The sequence below is a fragment of the Tubulanus polymorphus genome, chromosome 7 (genome assembly GCF_964204645.1).
Source record: "Tubulanus polymorphus chromosome 7, tnTubPoly1.2, whole genome shotgun sequence".
Classification (NCBI taxonomy): domain Eukaryota; kingdom Metazoa; phylum Nemertea; class Palaeonemertea; order Tubulaniformes; family Tubulanidae; genus Tubulanus; species Tubulanus polymorphus.
Window position 1 is genome coordinate 6,293,182 of NC_134031.1, and position 19,944 is coordinate 6,313,125.

The 19,944-nt window shown below is 37.7% G+C and overlaps 2 protein-coding genes across 2 annotated transcripts; both read left to right on the plus strand.

The window, feature by feature from the left end:
* The first annotated feature begins 131 nt into the window (after window positions 1-131).
* LOC141908059 (carbonic anhydrase 7-like) lies at window positions 132-5,937 on the plus strand. Its single transcript, XM_074797862.1, has 8 exons — window positions 132-311; window positions 967-996; window positions 1,094-1,273; window positions 1,575-1,723; window positions 2,570-2,662; window positions 3,317-3,386; window positions 4,557-4,711; window positions 5,337-5,937. Exons 1-8 carry the CDS (start codon window positions 239-241, stop codon window positions 5,553-5,555), a joined length of 969 nt encoding a protein of 322 aa, XP_074653963.1. The 5' UTR covers window positions 132-238; the 3' UTR covers window positions 5,556-5,937.
* A 1,894-nt stretch (window positions 5,938-7,831) lies between these two features.
* Window positions 7,832-13,336, plus strand: LOC141908565 (carbonic anhydrase 7-like). The gene is made up of 6 exons (XM_074798662.1): window positions 7,832-7,907; window positions 10,916-11,064; window positions 11,839-11,931; window positions 12,207-12,276; window positions 12,699-12,853; window positions 13,112-13,336. Exons 1-6 carry the CDS (start codon window positions 7,832-7,834, stop codon window positions 13,334-13,336), a joined length of 768 nt encoding a protein of 255 aa, XP_074654763.1.
* The last annotated feature ends 6,608 nt before the right edge of the window (window positions 13,337-19,944 follow it).

Below are 19,944 nucleotides of genomic sequence, written 5' to 3' on the forward strand. Positions count from 1 at the left end.
TTTGAATCGCAACCATGGAGATGTGCTCTGTTGACCTGTGACATCCTTCGGCCATGTGTTCGTTCGACCGTGCGTATTGCGACGATATATATATGAGTAATTGGCGTCGCCAGCCGTTAGTGATCAGAGTAGCGCAACGCACGAACGTAGTCTCGTCTAGCGCTAATTCGAACCGGTTGAATCGTAGATTTCTTTGATATCGTTTAACCAAAACGCACAACTTTCGTCAACATCCAGGATGAATGTGATTTTGTTCGTCGCAGTCGCCATTGCTAGTTTGAGGTTCGACTTCACGGATGCGGCAGCTGCGGGTATGTAAAACATTTAAACCAATCGGTCATCGTTATTTTCGAATGTGGAACTAATCATATTTACCGTATACATAAACTACAATAAACTCTACATGAAATATGTATAATGTTAGTAAGAATTATTTTCAAAAATGAAATGCGGTTTGAAAAAATGGGAAATCACCAAACAATGATATTGCTCACCTCGACGTTTTTAAAAAAATCTATGATTATATCCTCTAGTCTGCAGGATTCTATAGTTCTCGTAACATGATTGTGTAAACTATTTAAGTTAAAAAAGTTCCAATTCCTTGTTCATCATTTCAGGCCTACATAAAATACCAAGTACTATACATAGTAAGATATGAAATAGTTCGAACAACTATTTGCCATTGATATTTACTATTGGAACGTAAATGTCTGGTCGAAGTGGCCGTACTAATAGATAAGATATCGATATTCTGTGAAATTCATTTCAAACATTTCGCTATCGCAAATGTCTCGACGTAACTTAAGAAATTCTATGATTAGAACTTCACCGTCAATAGAACTATCGAGGATCGGGCGCCAGCACAGTTGACTTTTCAGCGAAGTCGAACACGTATACGCTACTTTACTTTCATTTGTATAAATCATTTCTACGAATTTCGAAACAATGAAAAACTTGTCTTTTCAGGACAATGGACGTTCGAACCTGGTCCAAATGGTAGGTAGTGATTGTAAACCACTCCGAAATGTCTTGTCCTTTTTTTCTCGCTACGCTTTCTGTGGATTTACATGTAACAACCGTTTATAATTCATAGGGCCGTCTAAATGGAAGGACGATTACCCTCTATGCGACCCACTGTTGAATACCAGACAGTCGCCCATCGAGCTCCGAGGCGCAAGGATGGTACATGACCCAACGCTGAAACCCCTTGTCTTCAAAAACTTCGACTCTTCGCCTACCGAACCATTTACCATGCGTAACAACGGCAAATCCGGTACGCAATATGTCTCATGATCCTCGCCATAAACCATTTTTAGTAAATTTATGACAGCATAGCGCGAATTTCATTCTATAAAAATGGAGCTGGTTTTATCAAAAGATCCGTACTTTTTATATACTAGTTTTCGAGGCAATTGTCGTCAATATAATCATATAAAAATTTCTAATATATCTTTGATTAACAAATAGCAATATTCCATACAGGCCAACGATTTCTTCATCGATTCCGCGAATGTGTATCTAAGAAGGACTGTGATTAATACATTATTGATATAGTTGTCGTTATTGAATTTCAGCTATCATAGATCACTTGCCATCAAAGGATGAACTGGCTGGGGGCAATCTCGAGAACACTTACATTCTGAAGCAGATTCATTTCCACCACGGCAGCAGTACAAGCGTCGGCGCTGAACATACAATTCTAGGCAAGCGATATCCTACAGAGGTAATTAATGTCGAAAGAATGGAGATGATGCTGACGATGATGATGATGATGATGATGATGATGATGATGATGATGATGAACTTTTTCATCTTATCATCTATTATCAAATGTTCACAACCGAAGATTGTCTAAACATTTTTTTGACGGCGTAAAAACCGTCACAATAATGTTGGACATTGATACCTTGCGATAATTAAGGGGTTCGGTGCGAGTCGGATGTGGACTACGTCATCAATATTGGCATTTCAAAATAAAATGAAAATGTGGATTTTGGTTTTTATTTCTTAGTTAAATATATTTCATTACATATTGTTTTATTTTTGATAGATTTGATAATTGTTATTGAGAGCACTACGTCATCAATATATCGGGGCTAGACTGGTTGCCGGTCAATTCAATTCAGTAATCGGTATGCTCTAATCCAAAATAACTTAATTGACCCTTATCATATATGATTTATATTAGATAAATCATTGTCGACAATATTACGCAATACATTTGTTATTTTTTGAGGCGTCAAGCTAATTTTCTTGTTGACATTTTTGCGATGTAATGACGTTTACATATTTGTTACCGTCTTCGTCATCGGCAAAAAACGGCCTTATACACAACAAACACAAGTTTTAGAAAATTACCGCGAATCATTCTGATACCTGATTCTGTACGGAAATATTCAGAAAATGAATGCGAATGTTTTGATGTTATTCAGCCTTTTCAAAATAATGCATGTTCTTCACCAACGGCAAAAAGTAGCCGCATATTTACGAAAATCAAACGGTTCTTAAAATAGCCACGAATACAATTCTCCGTCTATTGATTCGTTATTGAAAATTCATATAATTTCAGTTGCATTTCGTGCATTACAACCAGAAATACGGCAATTTCAGCAACGCCATGAATTCCGTCGATGGACTCGCCGTTGTAGGAATATTACTGGATGTAAGTGTCTTTTTTCAGCGAACTTCATTTTCCTGAAATTCCATTTAAGCCATGTTCCGCTGTTGTCGCTCCACAGTAGCGATCAGTGGCTCTTCAATTCGGTTTTACGTGGGTCCCATAATCTTTAATTACCGATTGAAACAATGAAATTAAATCCATATAATACACGTGGAATGTTTTCCATGTTCAACCGGTCGTGGCGGGGTTGTTTGTCCGTAGCGCGCGGTTGTTCAATCCGACCAAGTGATCCGGAAAACGTAGTAGAGTGTGCGCTGAATAGTTCACACATTCTGTTATGAAGAATGGGCAGGATTGAATAGCTTGACCTTGACTTCTGGAACACTCGAGCCCGGGTGGAGATAATGAAAGACACCGTTGAACCACTACGAAAATAAAATGCCCCAATTTCAACCCCATTTACGAGACCAATTTTCTGGATGTATGGTCTCTAATGGCTAAATCGAAGAAAATTCCACGATTAGAAAGAACATGCATTTCATCAATAAGTTTCATTCAGCTTTGAAAATGGCTCATGCAGTCGAGTCGAATCGCCACTTATCGCGCGCATATAATATTTCTAATTGTGTCTTTAACTTATATTTTATAACGAAATATAGACAGTTACCTATCTTATGGTGATTTATCTTTTTTAAGGATACTGGTAACCATGACAACACTGCCTATTCACCGATAACAGATAACTTACACAAAGTCGTCAATTATGGTAACTATATACTCGCATTCATGAAATAAGATAATGCGATTGAAATATTAACCTATTCAAGGAGCTTTTACTTGATTATGAAGAATAGGTCTCGCCGAACAAAAATATACGCATTCTTGATACAAAGATTCCTGCACGGAGAAATACATTTGGGTTTGTTCTCGGCGGCGAGAATCACTGGTTTCCGATGATTTATCGCTGCTGCGTGGAATAAATAACTTCGTGAAGCAAGAATAAACTTGTTTCATAATATATTCGAAATGAGTTTTACGCGTGGCATGAGAGAAGTGTATGAAAAATTGAAGATCGTCCTAAAGGCTGGTTTTCATGAGCGGTTTCCAGTTGCCTTTTCCAGCTAAGTGAAATTGACTTCAGCGGCACGCATTTTCATGAAGCTGGTAGCAGCTAGCTGTTTCCCGCGGCAGCTGGAAACCGCTCTCGTAAAAACCAGCCGTTAAGTTACCGTCTGATCGGTGGATCGGCCATTGGTATCGACTTGCGGTTTTACGCTATAGGCTTCTGCACGATTCAAGAAATTGAACGTCATGTTTCCTATAGACGCTGATATTGCATTTACTCATATGCAGAAGCAAAAATACACTTCATGTTTTTGTGGCAATAGGCAAAAAGACCGGACGAACCACTTCCTAGTAGCCCTAGATTAATTTGAAAGCCGACTGATTTTACACACTAGCTTCAAAAACCACTTGCAAACCTGAGGCGCATTTGTTCAAAATCGGTTTGCAGAAACCGTTTCGGTTTGTAGGAAAATGGTGTTTGTTCACCAGTTTGCATAAACCGGCGTCTTTGTTCAGGCGTCAACCTAAACTGTTTGCGCAATCCGACTAAACCGCTCTACGAGCGGTTTGCAACATCAAACCGACTTTTCCAACATGGCCGAATAAGGAAATTTCCGCGGTCAGCTGACTCAAACCGACTTTTCGTTCTGTCGCATTTGTTCACTCAACGGCAAACCGGTTTGTGACGCAATAAACCGATATAAACCGGTTTATGCAAACCGATTTCAAACAAATGCGCCTCTGTCTCTGCAAAATGCCGTAGTTCGCCTATAATTCAGTCTCGTGCCGCCACCTATATTGCTCTGGAGGGAATCGCTAGCTTGATTAATTCGATCCTATTTGATTGATATGTACGGCATTATTTTTGTAGAATCGACAGTGGACATTTCTGGATTCAACATGGCATCGTTATTACCCAAGCATCGACACTACTTCTTCTACGAAGGTGGATTGACCACACCTCCGTGTACTGGTTCAGTGCTGTGGTTTCTTTTCAAGGATCCCGTTGTCCTCTCCAAGTCACAGGTATAAATCTAGTTTGACTGGCGTTTCTTAAACAGCTACCATAATTTGTCGATAAAATCAACACCAAAAACAAGACCAAACACGAAATACACAGCTAGGTTCTTTGGATTCAAGCGATGCTCTGTTATCATGTTATGAAAAGGCGTGTTGCTACTAAGTTAGGACATAAGCAATAACGAACAAAGATTCGTGATCTCTGCATTACTATCGATTTGTGCGTGTGATATATTGATTTAGAAGTTATGAAATATCTAGACATCGACTCTGATAGCCCGTCTCAAAGACACCTGGCAAACTTCATCATCCAGGCAAACCATTTAAGGAACTCTAACGCCATCTAACAGTGTATTGAAATAGAACACTTTGATACGCCACATAGGTCAGACTCTGGCCGGTCGGTTTAGTTTTTTTTTCTCCTCACATATAAATGTAAACGAACCCAGTTGCGCACTAAAATCAATGAAAAGAATAATATGAAATCTATCGAAATTGATCTAATTCCAACTGCGTAGCCCCCTGAAAAAACGATAATATTGGAGGATGCGTTTATGAGAAACCATAGATACGAGAGGGCATTTTTTGACTGAATTTATAGAATCATTTTCGTCGAATATTGATTTTTTAGATGAGCAAATTCTGGCTGCTGTTGAAGTCCAAAGCTAACGAAACCGCGGTGCCGATGTTGAACACTTTCCGTCCAGTGATGCCTCTCGGCCGCCGAATCATCTTCAGTTCGGACCCCGAGGAAGGAGTCCCTACCTTGAACAAAGCCTCTGGTTTGCAATGCGGTTTTCTGCTGTTCTTAGTTGCTAGTACTGTGTCTGCTTTTCTCTCATACAACTAAAATAGCAAATGGGGACGTAGAATCATTGCAATTCGTTTACATTCACTGTCTGATAATTAGTTAATCATTACAAGCTTCTGAAATATTGATCTCGTATATTATGGATAGATTTTCATTAGTTTATCGTCTTTCATTTCATCAAATAAGTGATTTGGTTAAATATAACCAAACTCAGGGTCTAAAATGGTTGATTGTATAGTTTTGTAAGTGTATAGTGTTAAATCGAGTGCAGTGAAATTGTTAATTGAAAGTCATGGTGATATTGATAAGTTTCAACACGCTTTTACGTATTTCTTCAAACCTTAAATAACCCTTGATTGTGATAATATTATACATGTATTTTTTTTCTAAAAATTTTGTCGAATAAATTTGAGTTTACATGAATTTTGTCTCGGTATGGGGCGCCGTCTGGTTTATTTCTAGGGTATTTATTTCCCGTCACGAGTCTTTAGGTCCTTTCCAAAGATTTTTCCCATTACTTCTACTTCGGAGACTGGCGTGACTTGGCGACTCCATCAAGAAAGGCGTCGCGAGCAATCGACTGGTCAACTATACGAATCCGGTATAATTTAGAATGTCCCAGGGGCGAACCCAGGCGGAAAGACAGGGAGGCAATTTTCCTTCGCCCTTTTGAAAATACAATGGCAATATTTTTCAGGGCACTTTTTCCACCCGCAAATCATAAGCACCACAGCGAGATTTAGCTTACATACTGTTAAATGTTCATTCAAGAAATTGTATGAAAATGCACTAAATTCTCCAGACGGTTGTTTTGGCTGCATTTCGGATACTTAGACCTCTTTCAATATATGATATGCCCTTTGAATTCTTTGGTGCAATTGTCAAAGTCTGCCCCTGGATTCACCCCTGTTTTCGAAAGACATGGAAGCATACGAAAAAGGACAAATTAGAAACTAGAAATTAACAAATGCGCATTATGTGCCGTAAAAGTGGAACGAATGGCACAGTCGTTTACTTTGATAGTATCACTTGATTCGGACGGCCACTGATTAATTCAAACATGGATTGTTTAATTTTGTTATGATTTTCGGTTTACGTCAAAAATACCGTAGGTAGACAACCCGATTCGATATGGGCCATATTTGTATCCGGTAGCTAGACAATGGTAGTTCTTCTAAAATGAACTCTAGGTAGGTACCTACGTAGACTATGTGGTGTACAAATGAAAGAGAAATCCATATACTACATAGTATGATGAGAACAAAGCATGCGTTAGACGATATAACCCACATCAGCTCAGATACAAATCAACATCTTCGCTCAAATATACATCGTTCAATTTCATATGCAACTTAATCCAACTTACTTTGACAAATCCTAATTTACCTCTCTCAAAACTAGCCCACAACCTGAATAGAATTTAAGGCCAACTACTAATCTGTCTCAGAACTATCTTACCTCAAGCGTAAGCCCATACATAAACGAGTTGTTTAACAGTCGTTTCTTTCCATTTCATCGCGTTAATAGACCCAGTGAGTTCAACATTCTAGACTATATCAATTTGTAGATTCTGAGTTCCTGTTGGTGGTTTTATAGAACAATTTTTTTAGAACTCTGACTTTAGTGCCATGTACACGTTCAGGTTTAAGAGAATCTGAATAGTTGGCCCCAGAGTGAGTTTCAAGATCGTGTCGATCATTCTATCCTTTCCAGCGTAACTGATAGCGATAGAGTTGTCAAGATAACGGACACGATTTCATGACCAAGTGACGACGTCGAGTATTCTTATCAGATTTTTTTGCAATCGTTGGTTCAGTGCTATGATAATGGTACCGTGCATCATAGGTGGCGACAGATGGAATTTTGACACAGGCCTACCAGGAATATAAAAACATTTTTCTAAATTGGTATCAGCTAGTAGTCGTTTGAGCGTGAGTGATATGCTGGTGGGTTAATCTCCAATTTGCTTGGAACTAAGAAAAAAAAATGAAAATTGGCTGCTCAGATGGTCGGCGCCTGAGTGATGTCCGGCGTGGTGGACTGTATTTGAAATGTCGGACAAATTTGATATATTATATTCTAAATGCAAAACGTACTTATGAAAAACATTTTTGTTTATTCATATATGAAAGCGAGAAAGGTAGACTTCTTTGTCCAAGCGTTCGCGTATACCGATACCTGCTCTTGGATATCTTGGTAGGGATCGATTCGTCGCGTTTCAAATAAGTTCTGGTAGGGGACAATTCTACGTGTGTCGCGTAAATGTTGTGGCGCTGTTACAGAAAGCTTTCAGACAGCACCGCAGATGTGAGAAAATGAGCGTCGTTAAAACGCTTGTCCTGTTCGCGTGCGCTCACTTCAATTTCCAATCATCAGAAGCAGCCGTCAAAGGTAGGATATAAAAGAGTAAAATTACAAAAAAAAGATCTTGAACGGATGGGTCGAAAACGCCAATTTTAGATTCACTCGCAAATGTTTAAATGTCTGGATATATATTGAGTTAATGCCTCAGTTTCCTGGCTCATGGCCTTCATCAGATTTCGAAGGATCAACGTTTGATGCAGAATCATTGCCCTGGTTTAAGGCTATTGTTCCTCCAACGTACTAGCTCTAATTCTACATTATCATGCCAACATTCATATTATCGAAAAGTAATGATAACCAATGAAAATATATATCCATCCCACTTAAAAAGAACGTATTTCCTGACAAATGTGTTAGCTTATTCTCAAGATGTCCCATCATTGCACATCGTTGGTATTTGAAATCTGTAATTCCCTTTTCCCTTATTATAGGAAATTGGACTTTTGAACCAGGCATTAATGGTAAGTTATCAAATACGCCTTATCAACATAAAGGAATGATCAGGAATTTGCAAGACTTTCTTGGAGTTCCTTGCGAATAACCATAGAATATTGCGAATGTTATGTCAATCCTTCGAATTAGACCTCTTGATAACTTTCTACGGTTAAATACTACGGTTTGTTCCTGCAAATCCTGCTTGCTCGGGTAATACGGTTGTGACAACGAATGTGTATACACTTATGGGATTTTCTAACAGTTCACAAAAGCCAATAACCATACATAATTGAATCGATTAGAACACTGATAATTGATATTGAAAATATACTCGAAGGCCTATTGAAAAGATCGGAAAAAACTTAAGTGTAAAAACACTTTTTATGTTTATAAAACACTCGTGATGGTTTTCAGATACTGTATTCAAGAAATCGGTTTTTTATGTAGTGCAAAATGGGTAAAATTTCGTTTCAGCGCGATTGTCAATGATTAAAAAGCATACAACAACATTTTCTTTATTAGAAATCGACCAATTTTTTGCATCGATTTGTTCAAAATTTGACAAGGTAAACGTGAACGCAACGTGTGACATCCGGTGAGAAACATGAAGGTCATCAAACCAAACTGCATTAAAAGTTATTTTGACTTCATATGAAAGCTTTCAATTCTTATATGAATTTGTATACCAATTTCCAGGGACCGTTTAGTCATCAATAACTGTATAAGATCTCAAATCATACGGTACGATTGTGACAGGTGACAAGCTTGTCTAAAAATCAATAAATTTTGACAAAATACAAATTCTCGGAAACATAAAAAAGATATCATTGAAAGTTGTTCAAATAAATTTTTCGTAAAGCAAATCAATTCAACTCAAGTCAACAAACATACGTAATATGACAATATAGAAAAAATACATTTCATAATCGTCCAGTTTTTTAAACGCTCGAAAAAGTAAAAATGATAAAAACTGCACTACAGAATGGAAGTGACTGTAATGAATGTCCCCGGTGAATTTTTGTGATGATACCGTATATATCGACTGGAATGCCAACACATCGCGTAAACCTACAAAAGCTACCACTTGATCTTTTGCGCTGAAATCTGAGCAAACACTAAAAACAGACATACTATCCACATCGGATAAACATTGTTATTTCTCATTGAAAATAACGAAATTATATTCTAGGTACTGACTATGACATAACTCATCGTAGAGAGAACTATATCTGTGTATCCTGTTTAAAAGGAATAACCTAAGAATTTTTGAAAGCTATATAGCTCAGTTAAAAAACCGTTCACCTTTTCATGGAGAAAAACGTGTGTTTTTGTTTGAATTTTTCGGTGACCTTTGTTACGATGCAGCCATCGTCGCATACATATAAATATGAATTTTCATCCTAGTTGTTTTGTTGAAATAATTTCATATTTATAAATCCAATCGTTTATGTAGCACACAAAAATATCCAGATATCAATTATTTTAGTTAAGTTGAAATTACCGAATAAGATCAAAATCAAAATCTAATCCTCAATCCGGATGATAAATTGATATAAATACAGGCCCGAATTTCGAAAGTAAAACCAGTGTTCGCAAGAGTCTGGAAGAGCCTTGCAAAGTCCTGCAGAGTTCAGAAAAAGCTCTATGGTGGGGAACAGTATTAGATTGGTAGCTGCAGTGGAAAGAAAGAAAAGATGTCGAGAGATTAAAACAATATTCTAAATGCAAAATGCTATATTCTAAAGACTTCTCCTTGGGTTTGCTTTACTGGTTTGATCTGATTCGGAAAGTACATCGAAACGAGTGATGTTACATGAACCATTGGTATTAACTAGTGGTTATACGCTTGGTTCTATACGATTAAAGAAAATGAACGTCATGTTTCTTGGAGGTTAACTTTCCTTGGATTGCTTTACTGGTCTGATCTGATTCGGGAATGAAATGAGTGATGTCACAACCTCGTTCATATTGTACCGACGGGGAGTTTCGTCTTCCGAGTCATTGCTTCGAGAAAGTATGTAAGCCATTTATCCTAGTCAAGAACTTGAATGATTTTTAGGTCCTAGTAATTGGAAATATAAGCATCCACTATGCGACCCCTTACTGAATACCAGGCAGTCGCCTATAGAGCTGATAGCAACCAGAACAGTACACGACAAAACATTAAAACCGCTCATCTTCAAAAACTTCGATTCTACACCAATCGAGCCGTTTACCTTGCGTAACAATGGGAAATCCGGTAAGTTATTAGATATCAACTGATCGAGGTTGATGTGTTTATTTGGCGTATGCATAACTTAGGTAAATACATTGACAGATGAAGATGAACCCTTAAGCTCGTCATAAAAAGATCTTATCAATTCTAGAGTAAAATCTAAAATTGCAAGAGCATGTCAAATATATCAAAGTTTTGGATTGGAAATATTTAAAAAAATGTTGGAAACAGTTTTACATCAAAATCTGGCGTTCATTATATAAATTCAATAGAAATTACTTGAGGTTAAGTTCAAAAGCAGATTATAAATCATTCTATACACCAAACCCCTTCATAAACTGGCATGCTCTTTTCATTTATGATCTTAGATGTATTCTCGTTCAAGCTATCATTGATCATCTCCCAGTTCGGGATGAATTAGCCGGCGGTAACCTAGAAAACGTGTACATCCTCGAACAAATTCATTTTCACCACGGCAGCCGTCAGAGTTACGGGGCGGAACATACGATGCATAATAAGCGATACCCCACCGAGGTAGGCCTATAACAATCTAATAAAGTAAAGTCATTTTGAGAAAAAAGATGCGACTTTTGTGATTAAAATGAAATTGTCCTGTGTACTTTGTGTTTCGATCTGCTGATATTTGTTAGTTGCCATTCCAAGTAGTCTAACACCGAACTAGTTTAACACCGAATTACTACTCACAATCAAAAGATAAAGTATAACACTTGAAAACTGGCAGTTTTCGCGGGAAGTGACGTTTCAACACGACGTGTCCTACATGACAATATGACATATGGGAATTGTGCCGTAACGTCACCACTATACGCTTAGCTTTTGAAGTTGTGGGGTTTTCTACCATAGACGTTAAGAAATAAATACAGTTACAGTTGTACATTGTATTTTGTTCATTTTCAACTCATTGAGTCGAATTAGAACTCATAAGTGTGAATCCGAGTCCTGATTCTATAACTATAGTAGCTGTTTTGATTATTTTGTGCCGATATCTTACGTCGTCTAAACGGCCATATAGTAATTCATTATCATTTCAGTTGCATTTCGCGAAATGAATAAAAAAAGAATGTTTTAACGGTTTTAGCTTTCCGAAATCAACGGAAAAATAGGAGTCGTATACTTGCAAAAATCTAACATTTCGTATTATTTCATTACGATTCTCACATAATTTTAAATTGTATGATTAACAGTATCGAATGCCTTTGAAACGTCCAAGAATAATCACACAGTACTGTGATATCCACGATGATAATTCTCCGTATATTTCAGTATTGAAAATTCATATAATTTCAGTTGCATTTCGTGCATTACAACCAGAAATACGGCAATTTCAGCAACGCCGTGAATTCCGTCGATGGACTCGCCGTGGTAGGAATATTACTCGACGTAAGTTTGAGCGGAGCAGACTCCTCGGCTTAATTTTGTCGGATCAATTAAATTTCTTCTAAGTGATGATTCGATCAATGATAAATCATTACAAATTGCTGGTGTTCTTTTACGTATCCTAATCATGAACATATCTTTTAGAAAAACTTACGTTTTGAAATATTTGTTCTTTGGTTCCTTGAGTTTTTATTTTAACTATATTTCAATGGGAATTCAAATAACGGGAATCATCATATTGTACTGTGCTATATAAGGAAATGCGCTACGATTTTCAGGATACTGGTACGGCCGATAATCTAGCGTACAAACCCATCACCGACAACCTGCATCGTATTGTTTATTACCGTACGTATTTACAGTTAACATCTCTCTAACAGGGCATCCAATTTATAGCGCGACGAGTCAGAAAACGTCTTATTGTTACATTTCAATTTTCAAAGCTTGTATACTTGATTCATCATATCGACATGCGGATATGTATGGGGAAAGGGTCACCCGGGCGACCAGCACCTCAATTCTTGAAAATTATCTGGCATCATAATAATGACAAAACTGGGATTTATGCTCAATCAGTCAATACCACGACCCCAGTTGTTGAGTTGAAATTGACCAAGTTGTATCGTTGAAATTGAAAAGAAAATCGACCGATTCAACTCCAAAGTCAATTTCAACCAGAATCATTAACAGAAAGAAAACGGGAATATTCATAATGTGGTGATGAGTCCGAGGACTTACTTATAAATTACTCATTATTTGCTTATTCTCAGAATCGTCGGTGAATATTTCCGGATTCAATATGGCATCGTTACTGCCCAAACAGCGACATTATTTCTTCTACGAAGGCGGACTGACCACACCTCCGTGTACCGGTTCCGTGTTGTGGTTCATTTTCAAAGAGCCGGTGGTCCTATCAAAAATCCAGGTAAAAACGACGCATCCGCCCGAGAGATTCAAAAGAAATCACCACACAGAAACGGGTGTCAGACATTTGTCACCCGTATCAAATATTCGTGATTAATCTACTTTACCAACTGCGACACTGTAATACAAGATTTCGGAAAAGGTTCGAGACCTCCGACTTAGCCAGAGATAAACATTTCTAGTATTCTATTCTTTTCGGTTATCCGGTTTTTCGAGAAAAATCTGACGACATTTTTCATACATTTCTTTTTCGATTCAGATGAGCGAATTCTGGCAACTGAAAAAGACTACCAACGGCACAATACCCGTAGTTCCTATGTTGAACAATTTCCGTCCTACGCTTCGGCTCGGTAGGCGTATCATATTTAGTTCAAACGCCGAAGCGGATATCCCAACACTAGGCGCAGCTTCTCCGCTAGAATACAGATCGTTTCTCGTGATCTTAGGCGTTATGTCTGTTTCGCTATTATCACTCGTTATTTAGTACTGCAGCGGGGGCGAATTCAAGGGGACTTTTGAGACAAGTCCATCGAATTCTTTTGAGTGAACTTTTTATTCAGTCAACAAAGATTATCGGTGCATTTCAGTGCGGGAGTACACCTACCTAATATTGCCTCTTTGGACATTTAAGTGCTCTCTCTTTACGGATGTGACAAGGCCTTCAAAAACGCCTCTGGATCCGCCCCTGCTATAGCGATGAACTCAGAGACTATAAATCTTAGAGTTGTATCTACGCATAGTTACAGTTTCGGCGCTACAAATTTTCTCAATTCTAACTACCAGGTATATCGAGAGAAATCCGACAATAAATCAGCGAAAGATGTTAAGTTTTAGTAGTTCACGAGGATATGTTTAGAGCAACGATAGTTCAGTATGACTGATGATGGCTAATAGGTTTTTAGCCTAAACGTTACTCTAAATATATTCTCACCAACTATAAATCTTAGAGTTGTATCTACGCATAGTTACAGTTTCGGCGCTACAAATTTTCTCAATTCTAACTATATCGAGAGAAATCCGACAATAAATCAGCGAAAGATGTTAAGTTTTAGTAGTTCACGAGGATATGTTTAGAGCAACGATAGTTCAGTATGACTGATGATGGCTAATAGGTTTTTAGCCTAAACGTTACTCTAAATATATTCTCACCAACTACTGAAATTGAGCATCTTTCGCTGATTTATTGTCGGATTTCTATCGTTTATTCATCTTACACGGTTATCGTGTATCATCTCGACTTATCTAATCTATATATATATAACCTTAAGTTATTAGCATCAGTTCTGAATGAATGAACTTCATAATACTAAGATTTCATGGCTACTATATACGCTGTATATATATCTTTTACATTAAGCGATAAATTGTATTCAAGAAAATGTCACATAATCATGGTCATTTTGAAAGGTCAATCGTTGTACAATGGAAGGTGATCTCGTTATTTTGATTTGATGGATAGACGTACTACAAAATGTATTGTATATATGATATATTGATCTTGTCTCACTGTGACCGTCCTGTTCTGATCGTAAAGAGCATCGGCCACAAAAAAATGTACAAAATTAGTGAAATTTACTGAAATTTCTGGGAGAAGTCAGAATTGTGGGTCATTCTAAATGTTGTTTAATAACACGCGTTACATCACTGGGCGAAGCTACTACTGCTTTAAAAAACGCTTACCGACGAAATATAGCCTTAGGAGAATATAAGAGCGTAAGATCAAGCGATCTATAAGTCTGACATCTTGAGATCGATGTTTTGACCAACTTGTATTTTGGACGTCACAACAGCCGACACAAATTATCGATCGATTCGTGAACGCGGTAAATTTCGTCTGCTATTGATGCTAAGCTTTATGACAGGATTTCCTATGACATTCGCGACAGCAAAATTGCACAAGCAGAAGATGTAGAAATTCATAAGAGCATAACATCCTTATTAATCATGTCTTCGATGAAATTCTCCTCCTTCCATTAACGACGCCTGCAGTTATGCTGAAACTCTCCTTAATAGCAATGCTTTGAATTCTTTTCTTTCAAATGAATCCGTTCGCGTCGATTCTACCCAGATGGGTACTTGATTAAAATACAAAAGCTTAATAACAAAGAATTGGTTATCGGTGGTTTCCAAATTAGTTCATCCCTATATTCAATCACTATCATACGACATGAATTCTGTTTTGCGGGGCCGACTGAAGCATTGGCCAGGTCTAGATCACATATAATGTCCCCGGACGATTTGTGGTCGTCCATTCTATATTGTAATTTCTTATATGCATAATAAAATTTCAATGATCACAAAAAGAAATTGACCCGGCTTATATCCGAGCGCTGGATTCTATATATTATATAAATCCTTTCTTCTAAATGGAAGCAATTCAAGACTCTAGGGTTATTTTTGAGACCCTAGCTATCGTGCAACATTTTACAGAGACCGGAACAGGCCAAGCGAATTTCGAATAGCCTTCAGACAACAATATCATCTGCAAAATTATTGGCCAAAGGATGAAATGCCTACCCTTATTCATGCTCACCTTACAACAGATCTCAGGATTGAGGGTTTTGGTTGTAGCGGGACCATTATGATCCTCCACTTAATCCGTCAATAAGGGGGCATCTGATCCTACGACACTGGCGTATCATTAGCCAAAGCGCCCCGGCTGCTCCGGCTACGCCGATCCTGTTTTGAAAACTAATATAAGAACGTGACCTTGACAAAGCAAGTGGAAAACACATTTCTAACGAAAGAGTAAGAATTACACTATTACCTGATGGACTGATCGCACGTGAAGTGGTCGTTTTTGACCTTGCTTAAACATAACAAAATATGATATGGGGTTTTTAGTAACAAACGAAGCCTATAATGTAAATGGCTCCTACCTTCTGATCAGAAAGTTTTACTACAGTAAACCACGCCTAACTCGGACTAACTGGGACCGGCAAAATTGGTCCGAGGTTAGCAAAGTCTGAGTTGAGGGATCGGAAAATACGTTAGGGAATCCGAAAAAATATTCGTTGCTGACGGGTTTGTAAAAATTCCGAGTAAGGCGCGGTTTATACTGTATATATAGTCTGATGTCCTTTAGTCGAGTGGAGGGTACATTTCTATGCAAACTCAAATATTCATAGTGCTCTGACTTTCTGTCTTTTTAGTATTAAAATGAAATTTCTTACTGAATTTCTTACTGCTGTTTGATGGCAAAGAAGCCGTTTTTGCTATATTTTACACGTACGTATGTTTGCGACCCGACCGTTTGCGAAATATCAAATGAGTAATGCCGACTCATGGTATTTCTCAGCACTAGCGTCAGTACCCCCGGGATTAAAACCACATCGGATTAACTGATTATCGGATCAGTCGAAGATTCCGTACACGATTCATTAATTCTTGATTAATTAATTAGAATCGGATAATTCGGTATGTTACTCGACCAGAAATGTATGTCTGCGGTCGATTGTTGAAAATCATCGGAGAATACGGCTCGGATATACATAGGCCCTCTTCGGATCTTGATCAGACCATATTTTACTAGAAGTAATATTGTTCTTGTTTCAACCTCCAATTGTAATTGTTTGTATTTCTTTAAAATTCGCTGATGAAGATTGAGATTTTTTTCAATTCAAACCACTGAAATACTATTTGTTAACAATATTTTTCTTCGTGTGTAAGTTCGGGAAAACGTCTAACACTAACCTTCACCTATGGTCATATTCGATATAACATGAAGATATTTCTGCATGAATCAAATTTTCTAGGATCCAGGATCCGGTTCCACAGTCGCGAGTCAGTAAACCCTCATTTGAAATTAGGTCATTTTCAATGAGTTAACTCTGAGTCATTATCTTAACTCACCAACCGTGGAACTGGGTCCAGTTCAACAATTGAGAATTAAATTTAATCAAGTATATGGATCAATTATAGTTTGATGTGAATTAACTGGTGTTGAAATAACTACGCACGGATCGGATACGCTGAGATAATAAGTAACACAAATTGTAATTAAGATATCCATGCGCGATTGGTGACCGATAAAAATGGGACGAGCAAGTTAACATTTTTAGACCGTTTTATGTAGTAGTTCGGTAATAGGATACTTTTTTTTGTCCAATCAACGAATATCAAACCGTCTGCGAACTCGCAGTTGGTACTCGCGCGAGCGCGCGTGTGTGCCTGTTGTGTCACACGTTAACACGGGACTCGTCCTGTAGCATTCAGTCCATTATTCTATTACTTAAGTCAGCATGGCACCGACAGAGAAATTTACAACGGCTCTGTCTATCGTTTCGGTGACGTTGATTTTTTACTTATCACCAGACTGTACAGCTATTAAAGGTAAGCTGGTATTCATGTCAATTTTTCTTATCATCTGTAAATGTACATGCGTGTTGTTCTTCGAGCGTTGAAATGTATCTAAAACCTAATCAGAAATGTTGGTGATTTCATTTAAAGGCATTCGCTACATTTTAATCATTGTTCAAGATTTTGTGCTTCGTCAAAGATATATGATTGTTGCGATTTGTTTTTCTTCAAAACCCCGCCGAAATAATGCTTCAATGATATAAAACAATAATACATCTTCAACAATGACTTCAGTAAGAAAAATTCAATACCTCAACACACGGAGTGCTTTGTATTCGAGTTTCGTTTGAAAAAATCGCCTCGCTCGTGCCGTTGCTACACGAATTCCGTTTTAACGAAACACTTAAAGAGTATATGTCGATCGTTCCGCAATTTTAAGTGTTAGCGGTGAAAACTGATGAAACGGCGGCTTTAGGAACATTTCCCCCCGAAGACGAACGGGCTTTTTAAGGCTCAATCGATTTACGGTTCATACCTGCCTCCATGAAAATGTGAACAAATACAAAATCGATAGGGAATGTCTTTTTGCGACGCATGGCGTATATACATATCCGCTATTGCCAACTATATGACATAGATATCGTATGAGATGTGGATGAAAATAAAATAACGTTAATTATAGCGCATAGCTGCAAGTTGTTGTTGTATGGATGGATACGCGGGCATTATCACGTTCGTTTCTTAGGGCCACCAGCGACCACGTATCTTTTCGGGTATAAAAATAGGCGGGTGATATTTTGCCAATGCGGCACTATTCCTGTTAGCGCATTTTTGCCAATGGCTCGTTTCGATAGGCTAATTTACACCGCGCATGCGCACTACTAGCGTAGCGTCTCTACACCAGACCACCGAGGATCGATGGAATCCCACTGAATGTTCTAACTACATATAGCACTCAACCTTACCCTTACGCTATCGCTAGCTGTAAAACGGACCCTAAACCTCACCCTCTGGATCCAGGCCCTAACCCTAGCGAGACGCTAACCCTCAACCTAATAAAATGATTTAATGGTTATTTTCATTAGTTGATCCTACTATACATGTATATCAATAGGCAAAAAGCGTTAAACGCCGCATTGGCAAAATATCCACTTCCATAGGAATAAGGTATTAGGCACACTCTTCCGATATCGACGGCTAGAACCGGGAAAGAGTGCGGCCTATAACCATAATATCAAGGTCCAAGATCGCCAATTGATCTCAGAACAAAATAAACCTCAAAGAAACTCGTCGAATCTCTATAGATAATTTATGCATTTATCCATTCGATTTCTGTATTTTCATGAATATCGTTTTTTAATTCGTATATGTTTATCGTATGTGCATGCGGCCGTTACTAACCACTACGTAGGATGCAACCTAACTAAGATCTACCATCGATATGTAAATAAATTCTCCGAGATCGCCGTCGACCAGAAGTTGAAGTATGTCCCAGGAGTATAGAGGAACGTTTAGGTCAGCGACTTCGAGGAGAACGGTTGCTAACTTGAAGTTCTTCGCGTAATTAGTGACCAATTCAACACGGCATTCGAATAGATGAAATGCAGAATGCTGGTTTTGAAATGTGATTATGCAAATGCAGCGGTCGGGTTCAAAATATGCTTAACACGAATTCTATTAAGTCAAGTCCATGAAAAACCTCCGGTGTCGAACGTTCTGAGTATTTGAAACTAGATGTTTTTATCACAGCAATCCTTGCCAATTAGTTGATTGAATTTGAGTAGTATTTGAAATTAGATTTTACGCCAAACTTGCCCGACTGATAAGCAAGCATGAAACTGAATAAAGCGACTGAAATTAGGCCGAAGGATCTCCCGTCGGAATGATATGCATCTCAGCGAAATTCAACCGATGTTGATAGCCTACGATTTCTAAATTCAAACCAAAAGAAAACCGTCGGTTATCAAATATCAAGTCACCACCTTTTACTCGATATCTGAATGTTGTATCGTTATTTTGTCTCACGTTTAAGTTATATTTGTGGGATTTATTTCCATTCGATTACTGCACAAACCTGTGTTTTTAGTTCATTGCATTATCTGTAGTCTAGCGTACTCATGAGCATGCTTCATATTCATCTTCGTTGTCAGTAAGTTTTGCAAATCGCACTTCCAATCATTGTGAGCGCTGAGCCTATCATCTATAGAAACTATAACTATGATATGATATGATATTACTTATTTTCATGTAAGTTTTACAGAATCAACGAATAAACAAATTCATTGAAAATGTTATAATATTAAATAATCAGTAACTATCAGTAAATAAATTCAATTTATAAGAAATGAAAAGAAATAAAAGGACGAAGAGAATAAAATTGTTCAATAAAAATAATAAGTATCGTTATCAAAGGGATTTGTCAATTTGATACGATAATATGCATAAAATATTGATAATAATGTTAAACAGCAGAAAATTATGCGAATATTTCATTTCAGGACCGATTATAATAGAAGACGCAAAAGGTTATCGTACGGAACCGATCCGTAAGTCTAATGATATGCAATGTATATGATGCACTCGTCCTTATTTGCCAGGGTCAACTTTCGTTTGTATCGTTTGAAACCAGCAATGGGGCACCGGCACTCCCTAGGGCCACAAAACACTGGATCATTCGTTTCAAATTTCAATTATTCGTGAAAAAACGGTTTATTTTCAATGAAATTTGAACTTTTTAAACTGGCTTCCACATTCGAAAATTATCAAACAAGTCATCGAATAGATATAGGGTCC